This window comes from Pocillopora damicornis, chromosome 6 (assembly GCF_964200805.1).
Source record: "Pocillopora damicornis chromosome 6, jaPocDami1.2, whole genome shotgun sequence".
In the NCBI taxonomy this organism is placed as follows: Eukaryota; Metazoa; Cnidaria; class Anthozoa; order Scleractinia; family Pocilloporidae; genus Pocillopora; species Pocillopora damicornis.
Window position 1 is genome coordinate 9,171,553 of NC_142675.1, and position 23,842 is coordinate 9,195,394.

Below are 23,842 nucleotides of genomic sequence, written 5' to 3' on the forward strand. Positions count from 1 at the left end.
GATAATAAACTTACTAACAGAATTAGAATCATACTTGAAAAGATATCTTAAGAGAAAATAGTCGTCGAAGACTGTTACATAACAGCAGAATAAACAGAAAATTCGGAGAAGAAAGGGCGTGCCCAAGGTACCACCCCTAAAAGAGCTACTCGCTGTTCACATAAGTTACCTGATTATGAATTCAATGCGGAGGATGAAAAGTACTGCTTGTTTACACCCTAAGTCACCTCTAAGAAAAAGCTGTCAAGAAAGCTAGTAATCATGGAGGAAGGCAACTTTAATATCATATCAATCTCAATATCATAAGCTTTGTATCTTTCTTCCGTGGATTCGCCTTTCTAACGAGGGTGTATGTTGAGTATTCATTGCAAAATCGCTTTGTTTTTTAATTTCCCTCTTTGGCCTGTCCGCTATTTTGAAAATTCGTAACGGAGAGCATGCGCATTACGTGGGGTTAGTGGTTGTACACCTGGAACCAAGAAAAACAAATGTTTGTCGCACTGGGGAAAGAGTTTGATATGGGAGGGTTATTTCCAGGAAATTCCTGTACGGGATCAATTTTTTATATGGTAAAGTCATTCTTTTTCGTAATTAAATATCTTTTCGCAACATAGTGGCAATATACCAATATTTAGCCGCGAATTGCAGTTTACGTAAAAACATCTAAAAACTTGAAATAGTTTACAATGTCTCCGAAGAGCCATTCCACAGAAGACCTAACGGAGCTCATGGTTTCGTTATATACCTCCATCTGAGGCATATAATTGGAATGGTATCTGAGGCATATAACGAAGTTTAAAGTTCTTTTTAAAATCTAAAAACTTGAAATAGTTTAAAATGTCTGCGAAGAGCCAGTCCCCAAAAAACATAACTGAGTTCATGGCTTCATTATATGCCTCCATCTGAGCAGTCAAAACTGCATTTCTGAATGGGCTTTGGAGGTTCACTCGCAAAGGATAAGCCGTATCACCGTATATTCATAGAGGCCGTCCAGCTGGTGAAAGGGCATATGGGTTGAAATCTGCCAACAGGTTGGAGTCTGCCAACGTCACGGCATCATGTTTTCTTCCCTCTGAAAAAATACAATGCAGGGAACGCGCAGGAAGTTTTTTGAGTGGGGGGCTATTTTGGCTCCGTTATTTTTGTTAAATAATTTTTGTTTAATTTATTCTTGTTTTTGCAAAAAAGTGAGGGGGGCCCTAAGGCCCCCTCAGCCCCTCCCTCTACGCGGTCCCTGTAATGTTAGTTGATTACTCAGAATTAGTAAATAGGTCGTAAACAAAGTTGCATTTGCTGTTGCCACACTCTTATAATAAATTATTTGTTGATGGTCAAATACAAAAACCATTCAAACACATGTGAGCAAACATAAAGATTGGAATGCAAACATTTTAAAGTACCCACTAACAGGTCCAAACATATTAGCAATCGTTGTAGACGATTCTTTGGTTACATTCTGGTCTAGATATAAGCGGAACAGTTCCGTCGACAGACCCGAAGCAGTTATCCAGTGGTGCTCCCTTTTTGTGAACTACAACCGCGTAGTATTCTAGATTCCTGGGTCTTAGTAGCTGATGGTTCCATTGTTGAATACGATGACTGTGAGTTGCGTAAATGTAATCCAACGCTTCATTTGTTATCATGCTGATAACAGGAACAACAGGCTTGGCGAACAAATGTACCATGTCGCTGTACCGACATGGAAAACACATACGTTTTAACAGAAAACATAAAGCTTTCTTCTCCATCACAAACACTCCCTTGGCTGCATCTAATATTACGGTATGTGCATTTTTTAAAGTCTAAACTGTGCCAAACATTCGTCGTCGCTAAAATTTTCGAAGTCAAATTCAGAGAACGAGTCATACGGAAGTTATAGGTTTTGTGATTCGCAGCTAGCGTAAAGCAACAAAAATTCGTCATCACTAATGTAGTTCATCTTATAACAAAGACGGAATAACTCTCTTGCTTCCTTGAAGGATGACACTTTTGCCAATAGAATGAATGCACAGCAACGCTTTGAGCTCTGAGCTTTTTGCCGTAGTGTCGCTGTAACTTAACAATTCGTATTTGGAGGGAAATACGCCGTAGTCACCCTAGTCTATCGCGGCCAAGGTAGCATTGGTACAGATTCACCATACCGTATCCTAAAGTCCCTTTTTACATCGGGTACAAAACTAAAAGTCTTAGAGATGTTTTTAGATAAAATGGTTCGAAGATACACGAAGAAGCTGATATCAAGATTGAGGAAAATTACTCTTAAAAAGAGATGTCTTCAAATTGACTTTCCCGCATTTCTTGCTATGTACTGACTGAGTTTGCGCGTCTGGATTGCGTTATTATCTCACTTGTAATCCACTTGACTTCCGTTTCCGGCCCCAGAAATATAGGTACTCTTGTGCATCCCACAGGGGATAGATCAGTAGAACCCGACCTTGATTATATTTAGTGGCCTTAGGAAAAGAATCCAAGGTTGATAAACAAGAAAGAGGAGTAGAAATCTGTCTGTTACAAGTTATTTTTTATTTGCGTGACTTTCATTTACGCGCGCGTGATCGATCGGTGCTTTTGTTCTCATTCGACACATTCGCAAGTTTCACGCATAGTTTAATCCGAATGGAACGTTTCTCCGGAAGAAAAGTTTTTACAATTCATGCAATTGTCCTAGGTGTCTAGCATAAATGGAGTTTTCAACCATAAATCGCACCATCCGTCATGTTGTTCAGGCAATTTGCCAACTATGATCGTGACACTCGGTCCCAGTCTCAAAACGAAGAAGGGCATTCTAGTCTATCCTTCAAGTGACTTCCGTAAGATTTAAACACAACCTTCCCTCATTGAAGCATCAGCAAAGGTCTGATAGGATGGTGTCTTTGCGTGATTATGAAATTTGCTTACTCTTTCTTCTGCTGGTAAAGTTTCACGGGTCAGGTAAGTGTGAAGTTATTCTTCTGTACAAAGGATTTGACAATATTTTTTACCATGTGCCATTTTAACCTTTAGACATCGAAAACGCCGACCCTTTATTTCTGAACATGATTTTCGTCAAAATGATTTCCGAACTCCAAGGTGGCTTTCAACAGTTTTTGTATTTCAAAATTTAGATATGTTTTTGGAATTTCAATCCCGTGATAAATGAGGTCTGAATAACTATGATGCGATAGAAATCAAGAGCAAAGGATTTTATGCTTCAATTAAGTGTAACAGTACATACGTTTAGAATTTAACATAAAAATTGAAACTTAGTTGTGCAATATTTTCTTAAATAGTGTGAGTAGTCTTTTAAGCCATGAGAAAAGTTACTGCTTTGTCAGGTGGCTTTACATTACAAACATAATGGCTATGCAAACCCAGAAGAGAGTTGTCATATGCACATAAACTCTTATTCTTGCCATATCCTTCACTCATTTTTGAGAAGAGCTGTTACCAATTTTTCCACTCATTATTGGTGTAAATAATGACCTCAGCAAAGATAATTGCTGTTAGCTGAGTTGTGTGTGACTTTTCCTTTAGGCAGAAATCATGTAAAGAAACCACATAATGCACTTGAATGGATAAATGAGCATTGTTTGCTCATATACCAGCATGTGGGATTTGTTTACTTGACTGGCTTTTAACTTTATGCACATTTGATTGTAGTATCCCACAATGGTAGTCTTTGGCGACTTATTTTTGTTGTATGATTAAAAACAGATAGAGTTTTAACCATTTGAAATCTTTGTGTAGATATCTTTGCTTATCATAAATGCACTGAGATTTGCTCCAAGCTAAATTGACAAAACAAAAAAGGATTTGTAATAAAATGCATAAATTCTAATTGGTAGGATGGTTTTTCTCACAATTGAGAAATGGCCATCTGACTTAAACCACAGGATGAAGATGAAATTTTTGACCACTGAAAACAGAAGCATGGGTTTTTTTGCCTTTGTGTTGTGGGGGCTGGCCAGAGTTAATGAAAGTAAATGTTAGCAAGGTTTTCTGGTTGCTGACAACTGTAGAATTGTGACTTCAAGGTTGAAAACAAGAAGTCAGCTGGACTTCATGAAAATTTGTGAAAATCATTCTGATTTCACCTCTTGGAAACTTATCACAATCTTTGTCTAAATCTACTATTCTTTTGTTTTGATCAATCCCTGACATTTGCAATCCAGGAAACTAAAGTGGAATCTCCTTTAAAATGGTAAAAAAGACTTATATGTCCAGATTCTGACTCTCATAAGAAAGCATTGCAATCCACCTTTGTAATTTGATATATGCTTATGTACATGAGCGAATATTTATGTTTCAAATTGACTTATCTCAGGCTTCCAATACATGATAGGGAAAAAAAAGGGCAAATTTGGCTTTCAGGGTATAATCAAGGATTCTACCAAATCCAATTCTTTTTTGGCAGAACTGCTTCACATAAGAAGTACATTTAGTTCCTGTCTTGCTGTCTTGCTCATAAGTAGAACATCAGAGGGCTTAATGACACAACGGTACATGAACAAAAAAAAGCTGAATTTTCATCTTTCACTTGTATAAAGCTTTATAGTACAGTGTAAGAAAAATCTATTCTTTCTGTAAGAAATTAAGGTTTAAAAGGTTGCATGGTTAATTAATAATTGGATGCTATGAAAGCACACTTGGTTGCTGTTTTTGTATTTATTGTGACAGCTGCTTTGGTTATTGCTTTAACCCTTTCACCCCCACAAGTGACCGAGACAGAATTTCTCCTTACAATATCAGTACAATATCAAGCAGGCAGTTGATGAGAATAGAGAAGAATATCAATCATGGGATTATTAGTTGATCCAATACCAAATTCTCTGAACTAACGTCATAAGAATTGTATGGCAGATAGTAAGGAGAAATACTAATAAGATCTTAGGAGTGAAGTGGTTAAGGTGAGGTGAGTAGCTGGTGGTGAACCACTTAAGTGAGCTTGGCCATCAATTTATACAAAAGCACTTAACCAAATCCACCATAATTTTCCATCCTCTACTTAAAAAATAGATTCCATGTTGCTATGCACCTGTTTAGTAGCAGATCACATGTAATGTCAGAATATGGTAAGGACAAAAAAGTGGTACATAAGATGCAGCTTAGCTTGCTCCAGACAGTTATGAAAACAGAGTAGAATAGCAAACACCACAACAGCAGTAGAGGAGTAAAAAAAACAAGGGAGACTACAGCACTGTTTACTATTGTGCTCTTCTTACTTACTGAATGCTTATAGAACAAGCTAGAGGCAGTTGAGTGTGTCACTGGTGTTCTTAGCACATTTTGACGTCCTCTGTGATTTATAACTGTACAGAGCAATGGCAATGTGGAATCTATGAGTTTTATTTAATGAAGAAGAAAAAAATTGTTAATGGTGAAGTCACCTATGCATTTGTCCTCCAATAGAACATAATTTCATGAAAGAACCAATCAAAATACATGTAGAACTCAGCTTATTATACAGAACCTTATTGGTGGTAGAAATGAGGTCAAAGATATTCAAAGATAAAGGAGGCACAGTACAATTTTTGAAAACTGTTGACATCCTTTCTATGACAAGGTTATAGACAATAGAAAATTGTGTTTGATTTCTTTTTTATTTTGATTTCTATAACATTGGAATTTTATGTCAGCATAATATGCTAAAGTTTTCGGAAAATCATGCACATGTGATGATTGATCATTGCATTGTTGTTTGTGCTGTCATTGCTGTTTTTACCTTGTGTTATGTGATGACTTCAATGATAAATATTTTAGTAGAATAATTGCTCACTTAGGTGATCATAGGGATGTGCATGCTCTGATTGGTCAAGGATTGCATCATATCTTGCTTTAATCACAGTGCACAGGGTGACCATAGCAGGAGTGCCAAATTTCAAAATGGCTGCCTCATGTTCTTTCAGATGATTACAAGGGAGTGACAAGGAGAAAATTAAATTGTGAAGAGCAGGAAAGTTGCTAAATGATTAGCAGAACACTTTTCAAAACAAAGGGATAAAGTTTTTGGCATTAAACAAATAGACCTCTTAAAACTGCTTGCTGACATCTTGATATAGGTAATCAATACAATTGTGACAAAATGTGTGCAATGTTTTCTTTATTTATGGAATTTACAATAGAATTCGAAAGCACCGGAGTGATTATATTAAAACAATTATTTTGCTATCAATTTTTATTCACTATTATGTCATTTCATCATATTTATTAAGGCAATGGAACGCACTAAATATGTGATGGTTGTACACTGTAGAACAGGGAAAGAATAGGGATAGAAGTGATATGTGTGAACTTTGGTTTCTTTTCCAATTTTTAGGCATGATTTTTTCAGCACTGAACTTTAAAGCCAACAAGAATTTTTTTTCTGGTCATCAAGAACACTTAAATGGTTTCTTTTCTGTGGTTTTCTTCTTTCATGCACATCCTATGTGATGTGTAGGATGCTCAGATAAGACCATACAAATTTTCAAAAAACTAGAAGCCAAAAGACTAGAAAATGAAATGAGTGGAATAATAAATCTCTCATTCGATGGTTTAACATATAATATGGGTGGACATTTCCACTTTCCATTTTCCACCTCAACAAGCTCTTCTTCAAAAATTCCTTCAAGTGTATCACTGTTGAATTTTGAATATTCACCACTGTTCACATTTCAAGAATTAAAGAAAGTAGAACTTGACAAAAATGATTTTGAAAAGTCACAAATAGTTACACATTACAGTTATTGAACCTTATTTCTTAGAAAATGAAAGCACATTTTGAGCTGATTGATATCAGTGAATACCAATGTAGTGCATATTTACACTTATTGATGTTACTGCTTAATTGGTAAACGTGCCTCTGTGGTGGAATCTATTTAAGCCCTTCCTCCTAAATATTATCCTTACACATGTATGTTTATGTTTGTCTATTTAAGAGGGTGTAGATGTGCGTTTCACTCAGGAACCTCCTAATCCAAGCTACTTTAACAATGGTAGTGATTCCAACCTGATGTGGGACTACATTGATCCACATAATAACATTCATGCCATTATCTATAGTGTTGTGATAAATCGTGCATTTGTCAAAATGTTGGTTAATGACAGTCATGGTGTCCAAGAACATCCTGATATTCCTCCATCTTACAAAGGAAGAGTTAAAATTGAAGGAAGAGCTACCCTAGTTATCGAGAACATCAACCCTGGAGACAATACCATATTTAGATGTGAACTCCTTGGAGCTATCTACACATTTGCAAGTAGAGTTCAGCTTATTGTGGCGGGTACGTATTACAGATATAAACATTATAAAAATCAAACATAAATCAAATGCATTCAACTCATGTCTGTCGTGTTCCTGAGATCTGGAGAAAGTTAGCCATAGCATAAATATGCACAAACCTTCATATGCAGGGCTGTAAGTGGGTAGCTAACCTGACTTTTGGGAACAATAGTGCTACTTTTACTTGGCATGCAACACCACATTCCTAAAGGGAGAAAAGAAATTCTACAATTCACCTAATTTGCTGTTTCACATCAGAAAGAAATCAAAGAGTTATCAGAGAGGTATTGCTTTATTCTTCTGGTACTAATTACTGGGTTGCTCTGTTATGCATAGATAACCATTATTGATATGATTACTGTCAATTGAAAATGGTCAGTCAAAACTAGAAACAATCCAACTGGTTGTACGATATTGCTAAATCACTGAAGGAAAATATTGCATGACCAATCATAGGCATGTGAAATGAAATCAATGTGAAAAAGATTGTATTTCTTTTCATACCTTTTAAAGGGACTTGCCAAAGGCAGTTAAGGTCGGCACTATGCCATTTGCTGCTTTCTGAGGATTATATGATCTTAAAGGTTTGCAGATGTAAATTTAGCCAACAGAATGGTGACTTCCTCAAGTAATTTCTGACACTAAGGAGCAAATTGGGACTTGTCATTTGACTGTGATTCAATGTTGAAAACGTTTGTGACATCTCAATATTCATGTAGAATTTACCTTATTGTTTGCTTGAACGATTTTCTTCACTTGTAAGGAATCCAAACTCACTGTTTGCTATGTTCACTTGCTTGTTTTGGATCCTTCATGACCCTAGGATAAAAATTGTTTGAGCTCACCAGCCATTACATACTCTTCTTTCTTTCCTTTCCTTTATTTTAATTATGCATTTGCCATGTTGTGTTAGCTTATTTTAACTGTAACACAATACCTGTCACACAACTCCTCTTTTCGAATTGTATTACGAGAGAAAGATACCAGGTTATTAAGGCTTAAAAGCAACAATAGAATCATCATTTGTATTTGGTTTTTGAAGCCTAGAGTCAACCCATGTCTCATATTTCACCTGTAGAAAAAATCGAAGGCCAAACATCCTGGTTTTTTTTTACTAAGACTGGACCTTCTTTTAACTTAAGTAATGGGCAAGCAGCATTCAGCATGCCACTGGTATATTCTTTTTATTGCAAAGAGTTCGTAGTTTCTCTTTCATCAAGATTTCAGTCCTCTGGGTGGAGTATGTCTCCTGAAGATCCTGTGTCAGGCCAAGTTCCGAGTGGGGTGATTGGCTCTGTTCCTATTTGTTTGTGCAGCAGCAAAAATTTTATCCACTTGAATGGAAGTAGCTTAGAGGCCAGGGTCCTTAGCCCAAAGAGAAACTTCCTGAATTAGCCCTTAATTCCCTACGCTGGGGCTCTACTTTTTAATTTAGCTTGTGAGCAAGTTACCCAATAGCTAATGCCAACAGGCTAACTTGTACTGAATTAAGTTTGAGCCTCCTTATACTAGTTGGTTGTTGGGGACCAATTGCTGGATGCTTTAGTTATTTTATTGAAATTGGGTATATTTTAAGACTCAGTCCAAGTAAGGCTTGCTGCGCCACGTGAGGAATGATATAATCTCTTTTACCTTTCAGAGGCACTACTTATAAACATCTCTTTAAGAGGAAAATATTACATTGAAGGATCCCCTGTCACCATGGCCTGTGAGGCTTCTGGGAAACCACTGCCGGAGGTGGCATGGATTAGAAATGGAGTACTGGAAAGTTCAGGGAAGAAAGCTACGTCTTTAAAGTTTGATAATATAAACAGAACAGATGCAGGACAATATACATGTCGAGCCAATAACTCAGTGGAAGTCACTTCTATTGACACAACAATTGTAGTTCAGTGTAAGTATATTTTAACCTTAATTTTCTATTTCTGAATTTACTTCATTAACAGTGCGAATCCTGTTATGAGGGTCAGTTACCCAGGACTGACAAATCTGTTCAAAAGTGTAAGGGAAAAGAATTCCACATCAAACCCTTTTCGGCTTTGTATATGCATTGGTCCCAATTATTGGTTGGGACAATCGAATTTACGTGGAATCATTGCTCATGTTATTTTACTTAGAAGAATATGACATTTTTTTGCCAAGTCATTGCTTCAGTTGGACTATGTTTAACTCAGAAAATGGTTTAAAACCATTTCCGAATTATTGTGATAATCCAAAATTCACTCCGTTTGACTAGCGGACAAGGCTAGCGCATATTCTGATTCTGTGTGAGAGCTCTGGTTGGGGCTTAAGGGAAAGCTGAGAATTGGTCAAAATTCTTTTATCTGAGAAACTACATGTTTTTTTTACTGATAGCTGAGATCAGCTAACAGGTGCGAAAATCGGCTTGAACTAAAACTGCATACCTAAGATTTGCGCACATATTTGCATGTGTGGCATTCGAGATATATTATTTCAGGGCGAGATTCCATTGTATATTTAATTATTCGTAAGCCTTGCCACCTTATTTATTCTAAATACTCGACTGTCAAACGACACAAAAGTGACGGACTGCACTATGGAGTGATTACAACTTCACTTTTTTTTAAAGACAGGGAAAGGAATGTCAGATGCTGCACTTGGGTAATTGATTTCTATGACTTTCTAGTTTTGGAGGTTGTGTAACCTGCAAGCACTATGCCGCCCCCCCATGAGAGATATCTAATTGTTTCAGCGTTCACATTTGCGTAGGTATTGGACCTCTGTTGTCAGGAGCTGATAAAAAGCAAGCACGAACAGCATGCTAATCTCTAGATTTTGAAGTCACTCGTCCTTAAGAAAATTACACCGGACATGCCTTCTTGGAGTATACCACATATATATAAAGCATGACCTGTTACAACTCAAAGATCAATACAAAGTCAGTCTATTAAGGCTCCACATCTCACCCCTTCATCATTTCATTTTAGTGACTCACAGCCAATTTGATTCAGTCATCGGTCTATTTGTAATTTGGAAAGGTTTCTGTTCTTATCAAGAAAAGAAAAACAAAACAACCAATAAAAAACAAACAAGCAAAAACGACGTAAATGTCCAGAAGTGGCCCAAGCCAATGAGATTACAGCATTGGGGTTTGCTGCTCTCACCAATCACATCCTGGCATTAGGTTTTTCAAAAGAAAGATATGAAGTTTTGACTGATGAAGTGAAATGAACTTGTTAACTTCTGGTGGAAACTGGCTGCTTATCTTGATTCAAGTAATCCAAATTATTGTGACAGAATTTACAGTTTTCAATTTAAAAAAAGCATTTACAACAGAATTTGAAAACATCTCAGCAATCATGCTAATAACAGCAGTTATTCGCATTAGGCCCAGTGAAGATTGTTGAATAATCGCTTCAACCTCGTCTTAGGAGATCGTTCAACAATATTCACCTCACCTTCGGCTAACAAATATTAAATGCACAGTACTGTGCAAAAGTAACGCAAGGGAAATGCGTGAATTTTGTTCTTTGTTCCGGTGAACTTTCGTCGAAATCCATGCGAAAGTTCGATTGACTTGAGGCTTTTTGAGCAAAGTTCCGTTTAAAAGAGAGCGCTATTTCGTTGGATTTTCGCTTTGAAACAAAAGTTCGGTGAAATTTCGTGATAAAAAGCGTCAGTTTACTGCTTGAATAGAAAAGAATATGAAGACCCCGAAGAAGGGATCATCGCTGCCTCCTTCCAAGGTGATGCTGTATCTAAAATCTAATGATCAATACCAATAATTAATTAAGTGTTGATGTAAATGAGAGTCAGCAATTAGCGTTGCCGCAAAACAAAACATGCGAGGCTTGTGAAGTTTAGCAACAAGCCGGTTTCAGTTGTCGCCACATTTGACTTATTTTGGGCCAGAGAAACCCGATCAGTGTTCAATACACTCCTCCTTCTCTTTCTTCCCAGCCGAGAAAATGTGGCAGAGTTTTGTCGCCAGCTTTAAAGTAGCGAAAAATTCAGCTCAACAGTCTTTACAAGACTTTCAACCTTTCCGTCAGACGCACAGCAGTCGTAGTGAACAGCCATAAAACAGCCTCCATGATCACTTGCCACGAATTTCTCACCAGCACGTTCAGTTACTGTAATTTTCGGTCTCTCTGTACAAATAAACAAATATTCCTTCAAGTGCAAAGGGTAAAGTAAACTTTTTATCTTGTTCAGTTAAGCTCTTTTTCAAATAAAAAATGTTTTGGACGTTTTGTTGCAGGCAAATTCTGAAATGAAATGAATAGCGTTTCACTTTCATTTAGGTCTTCAGCCAATGAAAATAAGGCCTCTTGATGTAAGGAGGACATGCTTTAGAAAAAAGTTGTTCACAAACGAGTAGTTACGCTTTAGTTTAGTTGCACTCATCTCCTGGCCCAAAATTAAAGATTTTAATAAAAATATTTTCACGAGCGACAGCGTTTTTATGTCCGTTAAGACAAAGCTGGGCTTCACAAATTGCTCATTTTTAATAGCAGAGGATATAAAATAGCTATCCTAGTAAAAACATAGTGCTATTTTTCTTGCTGCAGTAATGCCATTGTTTTTTCAGTGTGCAATGTGTAAGTTAAAGTATTTTGCTTTTAGTCAGCATTCTAACCATTGATAGATGACTTGCTACAATTTTACAAAAGCGCTATATTTTCTGCCCAAGGCACTCCATGGACTGATACAAGTCCATTATATTATACATTATGCACCTTCTAGACAGGCGAAATGTATGAGCGATGAAATATCTGAGATGATTTGATTTAAATTTTTAGACAAACCTGAAGGTGTGAGGCTCACTACCAGTGCTGCCCAAAATACCGTCGCTGAAGGAGATACTGTTTCATTCAAGTGCATAGTTACGGCTGCTGTGCCACAAGTGTCAATTTACAAGTTCTATTTCAATGGCAGCCTCCTAAGCGAGAACAGCAATAGTGAGTATACTGTCAATAACGTCAATCGATCTCAGCACTATGGCGAGTACAAATGTATCCCACATAATGACGTTGGAGATGGAGCAAAAGCCACTGTGAGACTTAAAATAAAGGGTGAGTAGAAACATCTTTGAGCATTTTTAAGTACTTTGGAATTATAATTTAAAACGGGAAAAATGTTTTATACCAGTTTACATTGCGTCAATAAAACTTCCCACTGTGAACCATTACAACCCCGAACAGGAAGGAATAGAGACCTTGGTGATGAGGTTGACGTGTTGTGCGTGGCGACCAACACATGTGCTAGTTAGCAGTATTCTCAAGCTGATGAAGACTTTTGTTGATGTTCCTGATGTTTTGAACAGATTTTCAAGGATAGGGAAAGTTTTCTTTTAATGTAGTGTATGATGTCAGTATCAGTTGAACTGATATGTTATGGAAATGAATTAAAATGATGGTTTGCGAAAAATGAACCAAAATTTAAAAAAAAACACAATTAGTAACCTCTAGTTAAAGTATCACCAGTCAATTATATGCTGCCTTCAATCCTAATAAGCTTGGGAAACTGTAAGTGGTGTTTGACTGCACGGTCCAATACAAAGGGAAATCGTGGTCCAGACTTGACTAACAGCCTGCTTGGTGTCCTCTTAAGATTTTGTCAGGAACTAGTATCTCTCTCGTCAGACATTGAAGCCATGTTCCACCCAGTAATGTTTGATCCACATGATGTTGATACCTTAAAGTTCCCTTGGTGGCCTGACGATGACTTATCTAAGGAGCCTGTTAAGTACACTTTTTTGGTAGCACTTCTTCACAAAGTCGGGACAATTTTGGTCCACAAGAAAGACGGCTCAAGACAATGCAGGAGACTTTGACAATGAAGTGATCGACACAGTATTGAAGAAATTTTATGGGGATGACTGTTCGAAAGCGGTGCAGTAAATTGAGAGATTTGTGTGTCCTATTGTCAAGAGGTGGATTTCGATTGACTAAATGATTGTGTGACAGGAGGCAAGTCCTCAAAACCATTCCAACCTCAGACAGAGCTTCGTCAATTTTGGATTTGGATTTAAATTCTGGTGTACTTCGTATCGAAATAACCCCTTGGTGTTCAGTGTAACATGGAAAGCAACATGTTTACCTTCAAGATGATACCAAAAGATGTCCTTCACACCACGAGTATTCTATCAGTGACTAGCTCCATTTATTATCCAATTGACATAGTATCACCAATCACCTTACTAGCTACAAAGCTCCTTCAAGATCTCTGCAAACAAGGACTCACCTCGGATGAAGAGAAAATGGGAGAGAAATTTCAGTTTTGGAGATCATGGCTATCTAATTTACCTATGCTTTCAAGTGTTTCCTTACCAATAGGTTTGAAAAGCGATCGACTATGGCCGGGTAAAAAATGCAGAGCTTCACCACTTTGCAGATGCCCCTCAGATTGCTTATGGGACTGTGTCATATGCAATACTCGTCAATGAAAATGGCCGTACCCACTGCAGTTTCCTCGCCGGAAAATCTCGCGTAGCTCACGTGAAACAGATGACTATACCCAGATTGGAATTTTCAGCCGCTGTTTTAGCTGTCAGAATGAATAATACGTTACAAGAATTTCAGTCAAAAGTTGACAAGACAGTTATTTGGTCAGACTCCATAGCTGTCCTCCAATATATCAGGGGCAAAGAGACAAACGATTCTACATGTTTGGGGCCAATTACCTGGCAGTGATACATGATGGCTCAGAACCTTCCCAGTAGAACTATGTGCCAACAAGCATCAACCCAGCTGACGATGCCAGCCGAGGACTATCGGTAAAGGAGTTATTAGAGAAGGAAGTTTGGTTCAGAGGCCCTAAGTTTTGGTGAGAAAGTGAGACATCGTAGCCCACCCATCCAGTCTCCTCAGTCAGTATTTCTGAGTAAGACCCAGCAGTCAGAGGTCAAACTCGAACAGACCATATTACTCTCATGGAGGATAAACGACCACTGAACCTAATGGTTCTGCAATATTCGTCATGGTTTGAGCTTAAGAAGAGAGTTGCTTGGCGTCTAAGATTTAAGGAAAATTCTTTAAGAGCAAGAGGTGCTTAGAAGAGGACCCTGTTGATCCATTACCTTGTGGAAGGCTGTCGATAGACGAATTACGATATGCAGAGGCTCAAATCATCACATACGTGTTAAAATTAGCTTTCTCGCCAGTGGTTAAAGCCCTCCCAGACTTGAGCCTAGAAGAATCTGAGAAACGTAAATTGAAGATTAGTGGCTCATTTGGTTCAGTGTACAAATTGAGACTATTTCTGGACGGAGCAGGAATATCGAGAGTTGGTGGTCGGCTTCAAAATTCTTCATCGGATTACCAATCGAAACATCCATTGCTGTTACCTTCAGAGCACCATGTTACCAAGCTGCTCATTACGGATGTTCGTGAGTCTGTGGGTCATCTAGGTTAAGAATATGTCATGACCAGCTTGAGACAAAAGTACTGGATCTTCAAGGGACGGGCTGCTCTTTGAAGAGTACTCAGTTACTGTTTGATATGCCAAGACAAAATGCTACAATTGATGTTAGATTTACCTGGCAACAGGCTTGTTCCAGATAAACCCCGTTTTCTAACGTTGGCATAGATTTCTTTGGCCACTTTACGTGAGGCAAGGCAGAAGTACAGTTAAAAGTTATGGTGTCTTTTCTCTTAACTATACGAGCAATCCACATTGAAGTGACCGAGTCTCTCGACACAGATTCGTTTATCTGTGCTCTTTGCAGATTCATCATCAGAAGAGAGAAGCCAAAGATGATAAAAGGTAACAATGGTATGAACTTAAGTAGCGGAGAGAGAGAAATCCGTGAAGCCCTAAACGACTGGAATCAGCAGAAGATAGAAGTTATCCTACACTAGAAGAACAGCAAGTGGAGTAGTCGCCCAATACTTAAAGTAAACTTGAGGGGCTGGAATGTAGCAACTAGAATTTGCATTTCTGTCGATTGCCAAGTAACTGCGAAAATATTTTGTATCGTTTTTCTTTCAATTGAACTACTATTGTGATGTTCTGTTTTGATTTAATTGAGCGCGCGTTTTTGTAGGAGGTTGTGTAAGAATTACACAATGCTGGTGGCACTTTATTTCTCGCCAGTAAAAGCTTTGTTTCGTTACATACTTCTCATTACTAGTTGATTTCAAATAAGTCGGTCGTCTCGTTAGTTTTTGCTAGCGCCGTGTTACTTTTGTTTAAGAGTTTTACTACCACTCCTGGTGATGCCACAAATTGTAAGTTCATTTCTTTTTCATGCTCTGTCGTTAGTCTTGTTGCTATATTTGTATTTAGAAATTTGTATTTATTATTTATTTTCAGTCATATCACAAGTACACAACTACACATCTACACATCTACACATCTTTACATCTACATCGTCCATCGGGCGAACAGATAAGCTCTGCATTCATTTTGTGGCGAACCTGGCGCTACAAAATCTTTCCCATTTTACTTGGAAAAGCACTTTTTTCGATATTAGAAGAAACCATTCGGCTTCATCTTAAAATTAAACAGATTTAACTATTAATATATACAATATTAAGATATTAAACTTGACACTTTGTCACTTGACACTTTGTCACTTGACCTTTATTTCAAACTTAGCCCTCTCTGTAGTTCTTTGCCATTTTTGCTGCTTTTTAGTGATAGCGTTGACAATAATAATAATTACAATCATGAGGAAAGTTATAAAAATATCAATTATAATAATGTTGGTTACAATGATATTAATAATAATAACAGTTTTAGGAAGTGTAGTCTGTCATACCCAGAACCTCCATGAAAAACAATATTTCAGCTAACGTATTATTACTATCAAGTGGTTTGAGATTGGTATGATGATTAATTAAATTTAAAAATTTCATGTCGATCATTTGAGTCATATTGTGTTTTTCCCCAGTTCAAATAATTTCAAGTACAGTTGCTACTTCATCCCAAACAACTCCTGCAGGTAATTAACGTTTTTTTATAGGCGTTTCTTTAACCTCCGCGTAAAACTATGTCATCATAATAGCATGTTCTTTGCTGTTACGAAATGAATTTGAGTAAAAGGCAAAGAGTGAATTAAGTCACTAAAAGTCTGGAACTTAGCAAAGGACTGTAGACTCTCAAACAGTCACAACACAGACTGCTAAATCTATATCAAAATTGGAAAATTTGTTTGCAAAGTTGTTATTATTCCGCAATAACCTTTCACCTAACACAAACTTATACGATTATTTGAATCTCGTCAGGTGTCATGCAGCGACTCAAAAGATCTTTATGAGTAAAAGGCTATACCTTCTACAATTGAAGGATTAAGAATAAGCATAATTATAGATGTATAAAAGTATTCTTTTTATTTCTCTAAAGACTCATTCTAGGTGTGGGTTAATGAATATTTTGAGGCATATTACGCTGGCTATCCTCAAACACAAGTAACTTAATTCATGTGGCTCCGCAAAACTGTTTTTCAAGTGGGGTGGGGGGGAAGGGTGAACCACAGTATTCGTTCAAAAAAATATAATTCAATCCCTCTGAGGGCCTACTTACACATGTTACAAGTTTCTGTATCAAATATTAAAACATTGTGATCAAGGCTAATCGTAACATGTTTATGCTATTGCGTGCACTAAAACATAAGTTTACTCTCAAGCTTAGTGGCACACTCTGTCAGAACGATCTCTGCTGGAATTATTGGACAATGTTCAAACTGAATTATTGTTAGATGGAACCACTTCTCAGCAGTTTTTGTGAATCAAGGCTCTTCATGTTTTTCGTAAATGTAAAAGGACACGGCTTTTCTTTAGCTTCAGAAAGTACAGATGTTTACCTGACAGCGACAATACAGGGGAACTGTAGCACACGTTCAGAAGTTGCTGCGAAATTTCCAGAAATGGTTAGATAATCTACTTGATCCTTATACCGGAGTGTATAGAATTCTGCCATAAGATTTGTCATTAAAAGGGAGTCTGAATCAATCTGCTCTTGAACGAAATCTCAATATTTTTGGTAAAACAAAATGACATTTTGAACGATCTTCAATTATGAAACAAGTATTCGAACGTACATTTTCTCTTTAAATGTCCTTCTAGGCTTGTCAAATTGCCTTTAAGTTTGGCTGCTCATCCGCCAACACCGTGAACACGAGGTAAGGTGCAGTTTGTCTCAACACTGAAACAACAAACCTTAGTTTATTACATCAAAAACGCTCTTTTGGTCAAATATCAACGTATTTTAACACTTAAAAGTCACCAAAGTACAAATAGAATGCCGAATAGAGCACCGTGCTATAAAGAGCAAAAAATATTAGGAAAAGGTAATGCAATAATATTTCCAAAGTTGACAAATGTTTGAATAGGTGAAGAGTGTAAAAGCGGATGAAGAAACTACTAGCAAACCTAAATGAACTCTTCCCACGATTTCTTTTTGTTTAATACCGACTGTATAATCAGTCATAACTTATGAGTCTTACTCTTTTCGGCACGGTGTTCGATTCGGCATTTTACATCCTTCCCCCCCTACCTAGGTGTGGCAGTGTTGTTCTCGACTTCATGATGAGGTTCAATCGAAGTGTAATCGTCAGCGATGTTTTGACTGTCCTGTTGGATGCTGCAAGGCAAGAGAAATTCGGAGGTTTCAAAGTCGATCCAGAATCAATTAAACAAGTTTTTATAACCACAGACGGCTCGGAAAGCACAACAAAAAGTATGTTTTACAAAGAAATATAATTGTTAAATGTTTACACGTATTCGTCCGAAGATGGACATTTTTAATTGTATTCCGTATCTGTTTAATTAAACAAGTCAATTCTGTGAGTCATATATTTCCAAGTTTTGTTTTCGTCTCTTTTGTTGTTTCTATTAAATTAGACAAAATCTTACTTTTAAAAATTATTATAGAGAGAGTAGCACCTTGCTTTTCCTTAGTACCTAGCCAATTCGAGTTAACGGTTTTCGTTCTAGAGCATAAGCTATGTAGTGAGAGCAGTATACTGACCACGATCACTGTAAATGTTGTTTGAATGTTACCTGATCAAGCTTTGTAAAATGAATCATTTTAGGTCCTGAGGAATGTAACTGCCAATCTAACAACGTCTCGTTAGCCATAAATGGGGTTCTTGCCTTCATAATCGTTCTTCTAATTATTTACATAATCTGGCTACATAAGAAAGGTAGGTAAAAAATTCATAATCTATGATAGAGGGTTTGGCTGCAAGATTCATTATTAAGCAAAAGGAAATCTTGACCCAAACTCACATCATTTGCCTTTTTTTCCTTTCGTTCTTTTCCAGGCGCTGTAGGGAAACAGAGGTAAGAATTTGCTGCCACTTGGATTGTGTCGATGTAATGTAACAGATATGGTATCATCTTATAACAAACTTCCATGTAAAACTGATGAGATTCTCAGCTCGTCATAAATATTTGTATGCTTTCTCAATTGTAGGACTTATGAAGATGAAAGAGGTGTTTCCTACGTAAGTTACAGCTAAGACATTGAGGTCATGTTAGTGTGGCCTGTAATTATGTAATCTCACTTTACCTCTACTCTCTAGAAGGAAATAAACGCTTGTAACAAATAGGAAGGGAAAAAGGTGTAGTTCTACCAAAAAGGCATAATGCATTAATAACAGGTACAATAGAATATAGGAAGAAGTTTTACTCGATAGGGTCTTTGTCCTGGGATCATGTCCTTTACCAAGCTGCTCCATCGATTTTCCTTCGGTTGTCCCTGGTTCAACTGCGTGGTTTCACTTCATAGATCGCTAACTGGTCTGCACCCGGTTGATATTTGTTTTGTAAATAATTTTTTTTTTCACGCCGTTTTGGCCGTCTGTTTATCTTGATGCCTTATTTTCAAAGCGTTAGTCCAGGAGCTTAGTACAGCAAGAGTTTTTTTTTTCGTGTGTGCATTTGTCAAACAATTGCACTACCAATCGACGATCTTCATGTTGCAGTTTGTAGCTGTAACGAATATGCTATGAACCTCGATCACTGCATTGGACATGGTAGTTTCAATGGCAGAGAACAAAGTGTTAGTAATAATAAATATTAGTAATATTTAAGGACAAGAGATTATAAACTACTAATAATCTCTTGTTATGAAATAATATAAACGCTTGTCTGATGAAAACGGGTAAACTGATTTTTATAAAAATGTAGGAAATTTTATTGGGATTAATAACAGACTTGTATATGAATACCTTAACGGTATGTTGGTTTAATAGAATGAAACAGGATTAGAAGATAGCGAACCAAGTCTACCCGATTCAGCAAAACTCACTCAGTCTCCTGCGGAATATATGGATCTCATAGAAGTCAACAAACATGATAGAAAAGCACAAAGTGCCGCTTCAGGTGCTGATTACGTGCCTCTTCATCCGTTAACACGCTGTTGGGAAGTTTCAAGACACCACGTGACCATAGAAAAAATTATTGGTAAAGGTGCTTTTGGTCAGGTTGCCAAGGGAACAGCAGTAGGACTTCGAGGGAGTCCTGAAACGACCACAGTGGCTATTAAGATGCTTAAAAGTGAGTTCTTGAACTGTAAATTGAATGAGAGTCTTGGCCTACAGTCATATACTGTTACCGGGTTACCGTAACTTTTTAGCTATTTGTGATTGGATAAGTTATGTCGCTATTTCAACATTTTGCATATTATTCCCGTAAACCAAATTTTACTCCTTGTTTTAACGCTCCAGAAAACGCTACTGAATCGGACAAGAGAGATTTGATGAAAGAACTTGACACAATGAAGCAGCTGAAACCACATCCTTACGTCATTAAACTTCTGGGATGCGTTACAGAATCTGGTAAGCTTTGATTATGAGGTCTAATTTTGCTGTACACATTTTGCATCTGATTTACTCTGTTATGCTTTCTCGTCATTGATAATTTGCTTCAGTGGAAGATTCACTGCTTCACAATTGCGCACAACAAACAACGCATATGGTAATTTTATCCTTTTTTATCTAACAGCGACGCTCTTGGATTTGCTGATAGACGAAGACCAAATATTTGCCATTGTACAAGCCATCCTGTTGTATAAGCAAAATCGCTTTTTCTAAGGGAATATTTGGTCTGTACCTTCTTATGAGATCGTTACAAAGTTTTCCAGCTTTTCATCGTAAAACTACATCTTGTTTTCGTACGATTTCTTCAAATGTATTGACCCTGACTGCTATTTATTTATTTTACTTATTGCTAATTTTTTTAGAGAGAGAAATATCTAAATGAAACTGTTTAATTTCATCAGAACAGCTGCTGGTTTTGATTGAATATGTGCCTTTTGGGGATCTGCTGGGTTACCTGAGAAAGAGCCGTGGATTAAAAGACACTTACTTCCAAGACCCGGAAGTCAAACCACAAACAAATCTGACGTCACAGCAGCTGATGAAGTTTGCTTGGCAAATTGCTGATGGAATGAGTTATTTGTCCTCAAAATCTGTAAGTTAATTAAAAAGGCACCAAAGAAAAACAATTCTAAAACCTTCTTGTAAGGTGTATCGTCATGTTAAGCTATGTCTTGCATAGAAAAATACGTCTTCACAAGATCACGCCCGGGATATGCAAACGTATTCTTACCGTCTTGTTGAGGCTATTTCTTTAGGGCCAGGAACCCTACCAATTTTGACGTCATCACCTAAGTTATATTTCAGTGTGCGAATGGCGATATTTGTGCATCGTTGCAAGTGTACCTCATCGAAATAAAATATCTGGGTTTTTCTCGTGTAGGCAAAGGCAGAGACGTGAATGAATAGGATCTTTAATTCAGCCTAAACTGAGTGTACAACGAATATTCATTTTAGTGACAAGAAAGAAAAGGAATCAAAACTTGAAATTAAAAAATTCGTCTTTGGTTGCTAAAATGCTACATTACAGAACCCTACTTCGAATAAAATCTTCAGATAAGCTTTCTATGTAATAATTATGAATTGCAGAAATAAAGTGGTTTGCTTCTCTTTGGAATATGGAACAGCGATTATAGTAATTTTAATTTTCTGCCATCTGGAATAAAGAGAAATACACACACCATATTATGTCGCTGGATATTTCTATTTTCCTATCTGAACCATTTAATTTCAGTTCTTTTTCTTCTGGAATCGCTAATTTTTGCTCTCGGATCAATGCTTTCTTAGATCATTCACCGAGACCTTGCGGCTCGTAATGTGTTGGTTGGACATAAGGAAACTTGTAAAGTGACAGACTTCGGAATGGCAAGAGATGTGCAGCAGGAAAATATTTATGAACGAAAGACTAAGGTATTCAAGAAAGAGGGAAGGTGGGGGCGGTACTACATATCGTTCAGTTTAGTGATCTTTCACAATCATTGTACTCCTGATTTCGATGACAAAATCCTTGGACGGGACCGTAATGAAAATATTAGCCTTGCGTATACGAGTATAATTTTAAATATTACTGTCTTTGACCGGTCGCTTCCTATAATTTTTTAGCTGTTTCACAAAGTGATATTTGAAATCTTTAGGGCCGTCTTCCCGTGAAGTGGACAGCTTATGAGGCCTTGATGTATGGTAAATATACTACCAAAAGTGACGTGTAAGTATACCCGATTATTACTCGTAGCAATTTTCCAACAAGTTTCACCAATAGAATAAGAGAGAGGGTAAGTTTTGGGCTCGGTAAAGAAATAGAGAAAGATGTTCTTCATCCTCTCACGAGCGTTGGACAATGAAAAAATTCTTGACTCCCCATGAGGAATCGAACCTCAGACCATCGGATTCCGCGCTCCGATGGTCATACCACTGAGCCACAGAGACTCTTCAGTGAGTGAGGTTTATTACTAAGTTCATATGACACGCGTCCTGCATACTGCAAGGATCAGCAATGTCGATATAGAGTCATGTTTGTACATAAAAATAAGAGAAAGAATCGGAGCGCGGAATCCGAAGGTCTAAGGTTCAATTCCTCGTTGGGAGTCAAAATTTTTTCTTTGTCCCACACTCGTGACAAGACGAAAAAAATCTTTCTCTAAGTGTTATAAATTTTAACTAGGGCATGAATTCTATGCTTTGTCAAAGAGTACATGTATTTTAATTGTCGTATATAATGTTAATGTCTTCAGTCACCCAATATATATTTGTTTGATTTGTCTTTCCGCAGATGGAGTTACGGAGTTTTGCTGTACGAGATTTTCACCATAGGTAACATCGAATGGAAATTTATAAGGCCCTGTCTATGTTTTTTGCTATATACCATGTTTAATTAAGCAATTTAACGTGTTCAGTTAGACAAATGTAATGAGCTTCAAACTACATCAAATGACCTGGGTGGCGTTTCAGTGAAGGTCGTTTTTTCGTCACATTTATATTTCGATGGTCTTATGGTTCTTCCAGGTGGTTCACCTTACCCACGAATGGATGGAAGAAAAATTGCAAACTTACTTCAGGATGGATACAGGATGCCTAAACCACAACACGTCGATGAAGAATTGTAAGTGTTTTTTTCAATTCGTTCTCTCTCACCCTACAAGGAAGCGTTCTTTAAATCTCTAACAGATCATTTGAACAATACCAGGTATCAGATTATGATGAAATGCTGGAAGAATGACACAGATGCAAGACCAACTTTTACTGAATTGAAAAATCAGCTTAAGGACATGGAAACCCTACACAAGGTGAGAATTTTGATCAACATGAAAGTTTCTTTTCACGTTTGACCGACTGGCTTAGGCTCAGCTAATTAGGGTTTTAAACATATTAGCGTTTAGCTTAGATAGCGTGATTTTTACGAAGTTTGGATTGCATCTTCTTGTTATGTCACTGAAGCTAGCACTCCACGAAAAACGGGGAAGAAGCGAACTAGAATGCCCCTGCTACAATTGACTCGTTATGGTTATTTAAAAGATGGTAGGATTATTGCAAAACTGCACTGAGACGCGCAAAGAGTAGCAGACGACGACGCCATAAAATACTTTATTGAATTTGTTTTGGTGTGAAAAGCTGACCACTTGTGAGGATAACGCTTATAACGTAAGAGGAACACTTTTTTAATGATGCCAATTATTATATTATTCTTTTCTGCAGAAGCTGATCAACATGACAATGTACGACAAGCAGTTGTACGCAAACGTCGAGGATTTAACAGTGTAGTTAGATCATAGATTTCCGCGGTAAATGACTGGCTTACAGTTTGAACACTTTGCCTCAGCAAGTTTCAGGGATGAATCATCTTTGCCTTACACGCTTACTTGGTAGAAAAAGCCATTTTGTATTAAGAAATTAGGCTGGAACGTTATGACTCAATTGATTTTATATTCTTAAACGCTGTAACGCTTTTATCAGTTTACTGATAAAGTATACTCTCATGTTCTCTTTAACATGTTTAGTACTTACACGTATGCTCGACACAAGCGTTTGAATTCAGTTTATTTCCTGGCTCAATTCTGAAAGGCAGGACAGCGCAAAAAAAAAGCCAGTTAACTAGATTGATGAGATCTAGCTCAGATTGCCATAGTTGTCTACAGTTTTAGTAAATTGCTGAAAAAATTGTTTTGCCGCAAAACCCGCTTGATTTTAGGAAAGCTATCCGGCGCATAAAATGCTTTCCCTAAGACCGCATTTACCTGCGATATCAACTCGAAATACTTTTACACTGAAAGTATTATTAATTGAAAATTAACGTTATCCTTATAGAAAAATTATACTTG

The 23,842-nt window shown here is 37.2% G+C and overlaps 1 protein-coding gene across 1 annotated transcript; it reads left to right on the plus strand.

Moving 5' to 3' along the window:
* The first annotated feature begins 2,864 nt into the window (after window positions 1-2,864).
* LOC149043824 (uncharacterized) lies at window positions 2,865-23,285 on the plus strand. Its single transcript, XM_089210792.1, has 20 exons — window positions 2,865-2,931; window positions 6,897-7,241; window positions 8,880-9,134; window positions 12,004-12,276; window positions 16,098-16,148; window positions 16,987-17,075; window positions 17,272-17,327; window positions 17,706-17,884; window positions 18,240-18,350; window positions 18,471-18,489; window positions 18,623-18,653; window positions 19,404-19,707; window positions 19,878-19,988; window positions 20,432-20,622; window positions 21,315-21,437; window positions 21,662-21,732; window positions 22,297-22,337; window positions 22,530-22,626; window positions 22,711-22,846; window positions 23,220-23,285. The coding sequence occupies exons 1-20, from the start codon at window positions 2,865-2,867 to the stop codon at window positions 23,283-23,285; spliced, it is 2,616 nt and encodes an 871-aa protein (XP_089066918.1).
* Window positions 23,286-23,842: the final 557 nt, after the last annotated feature.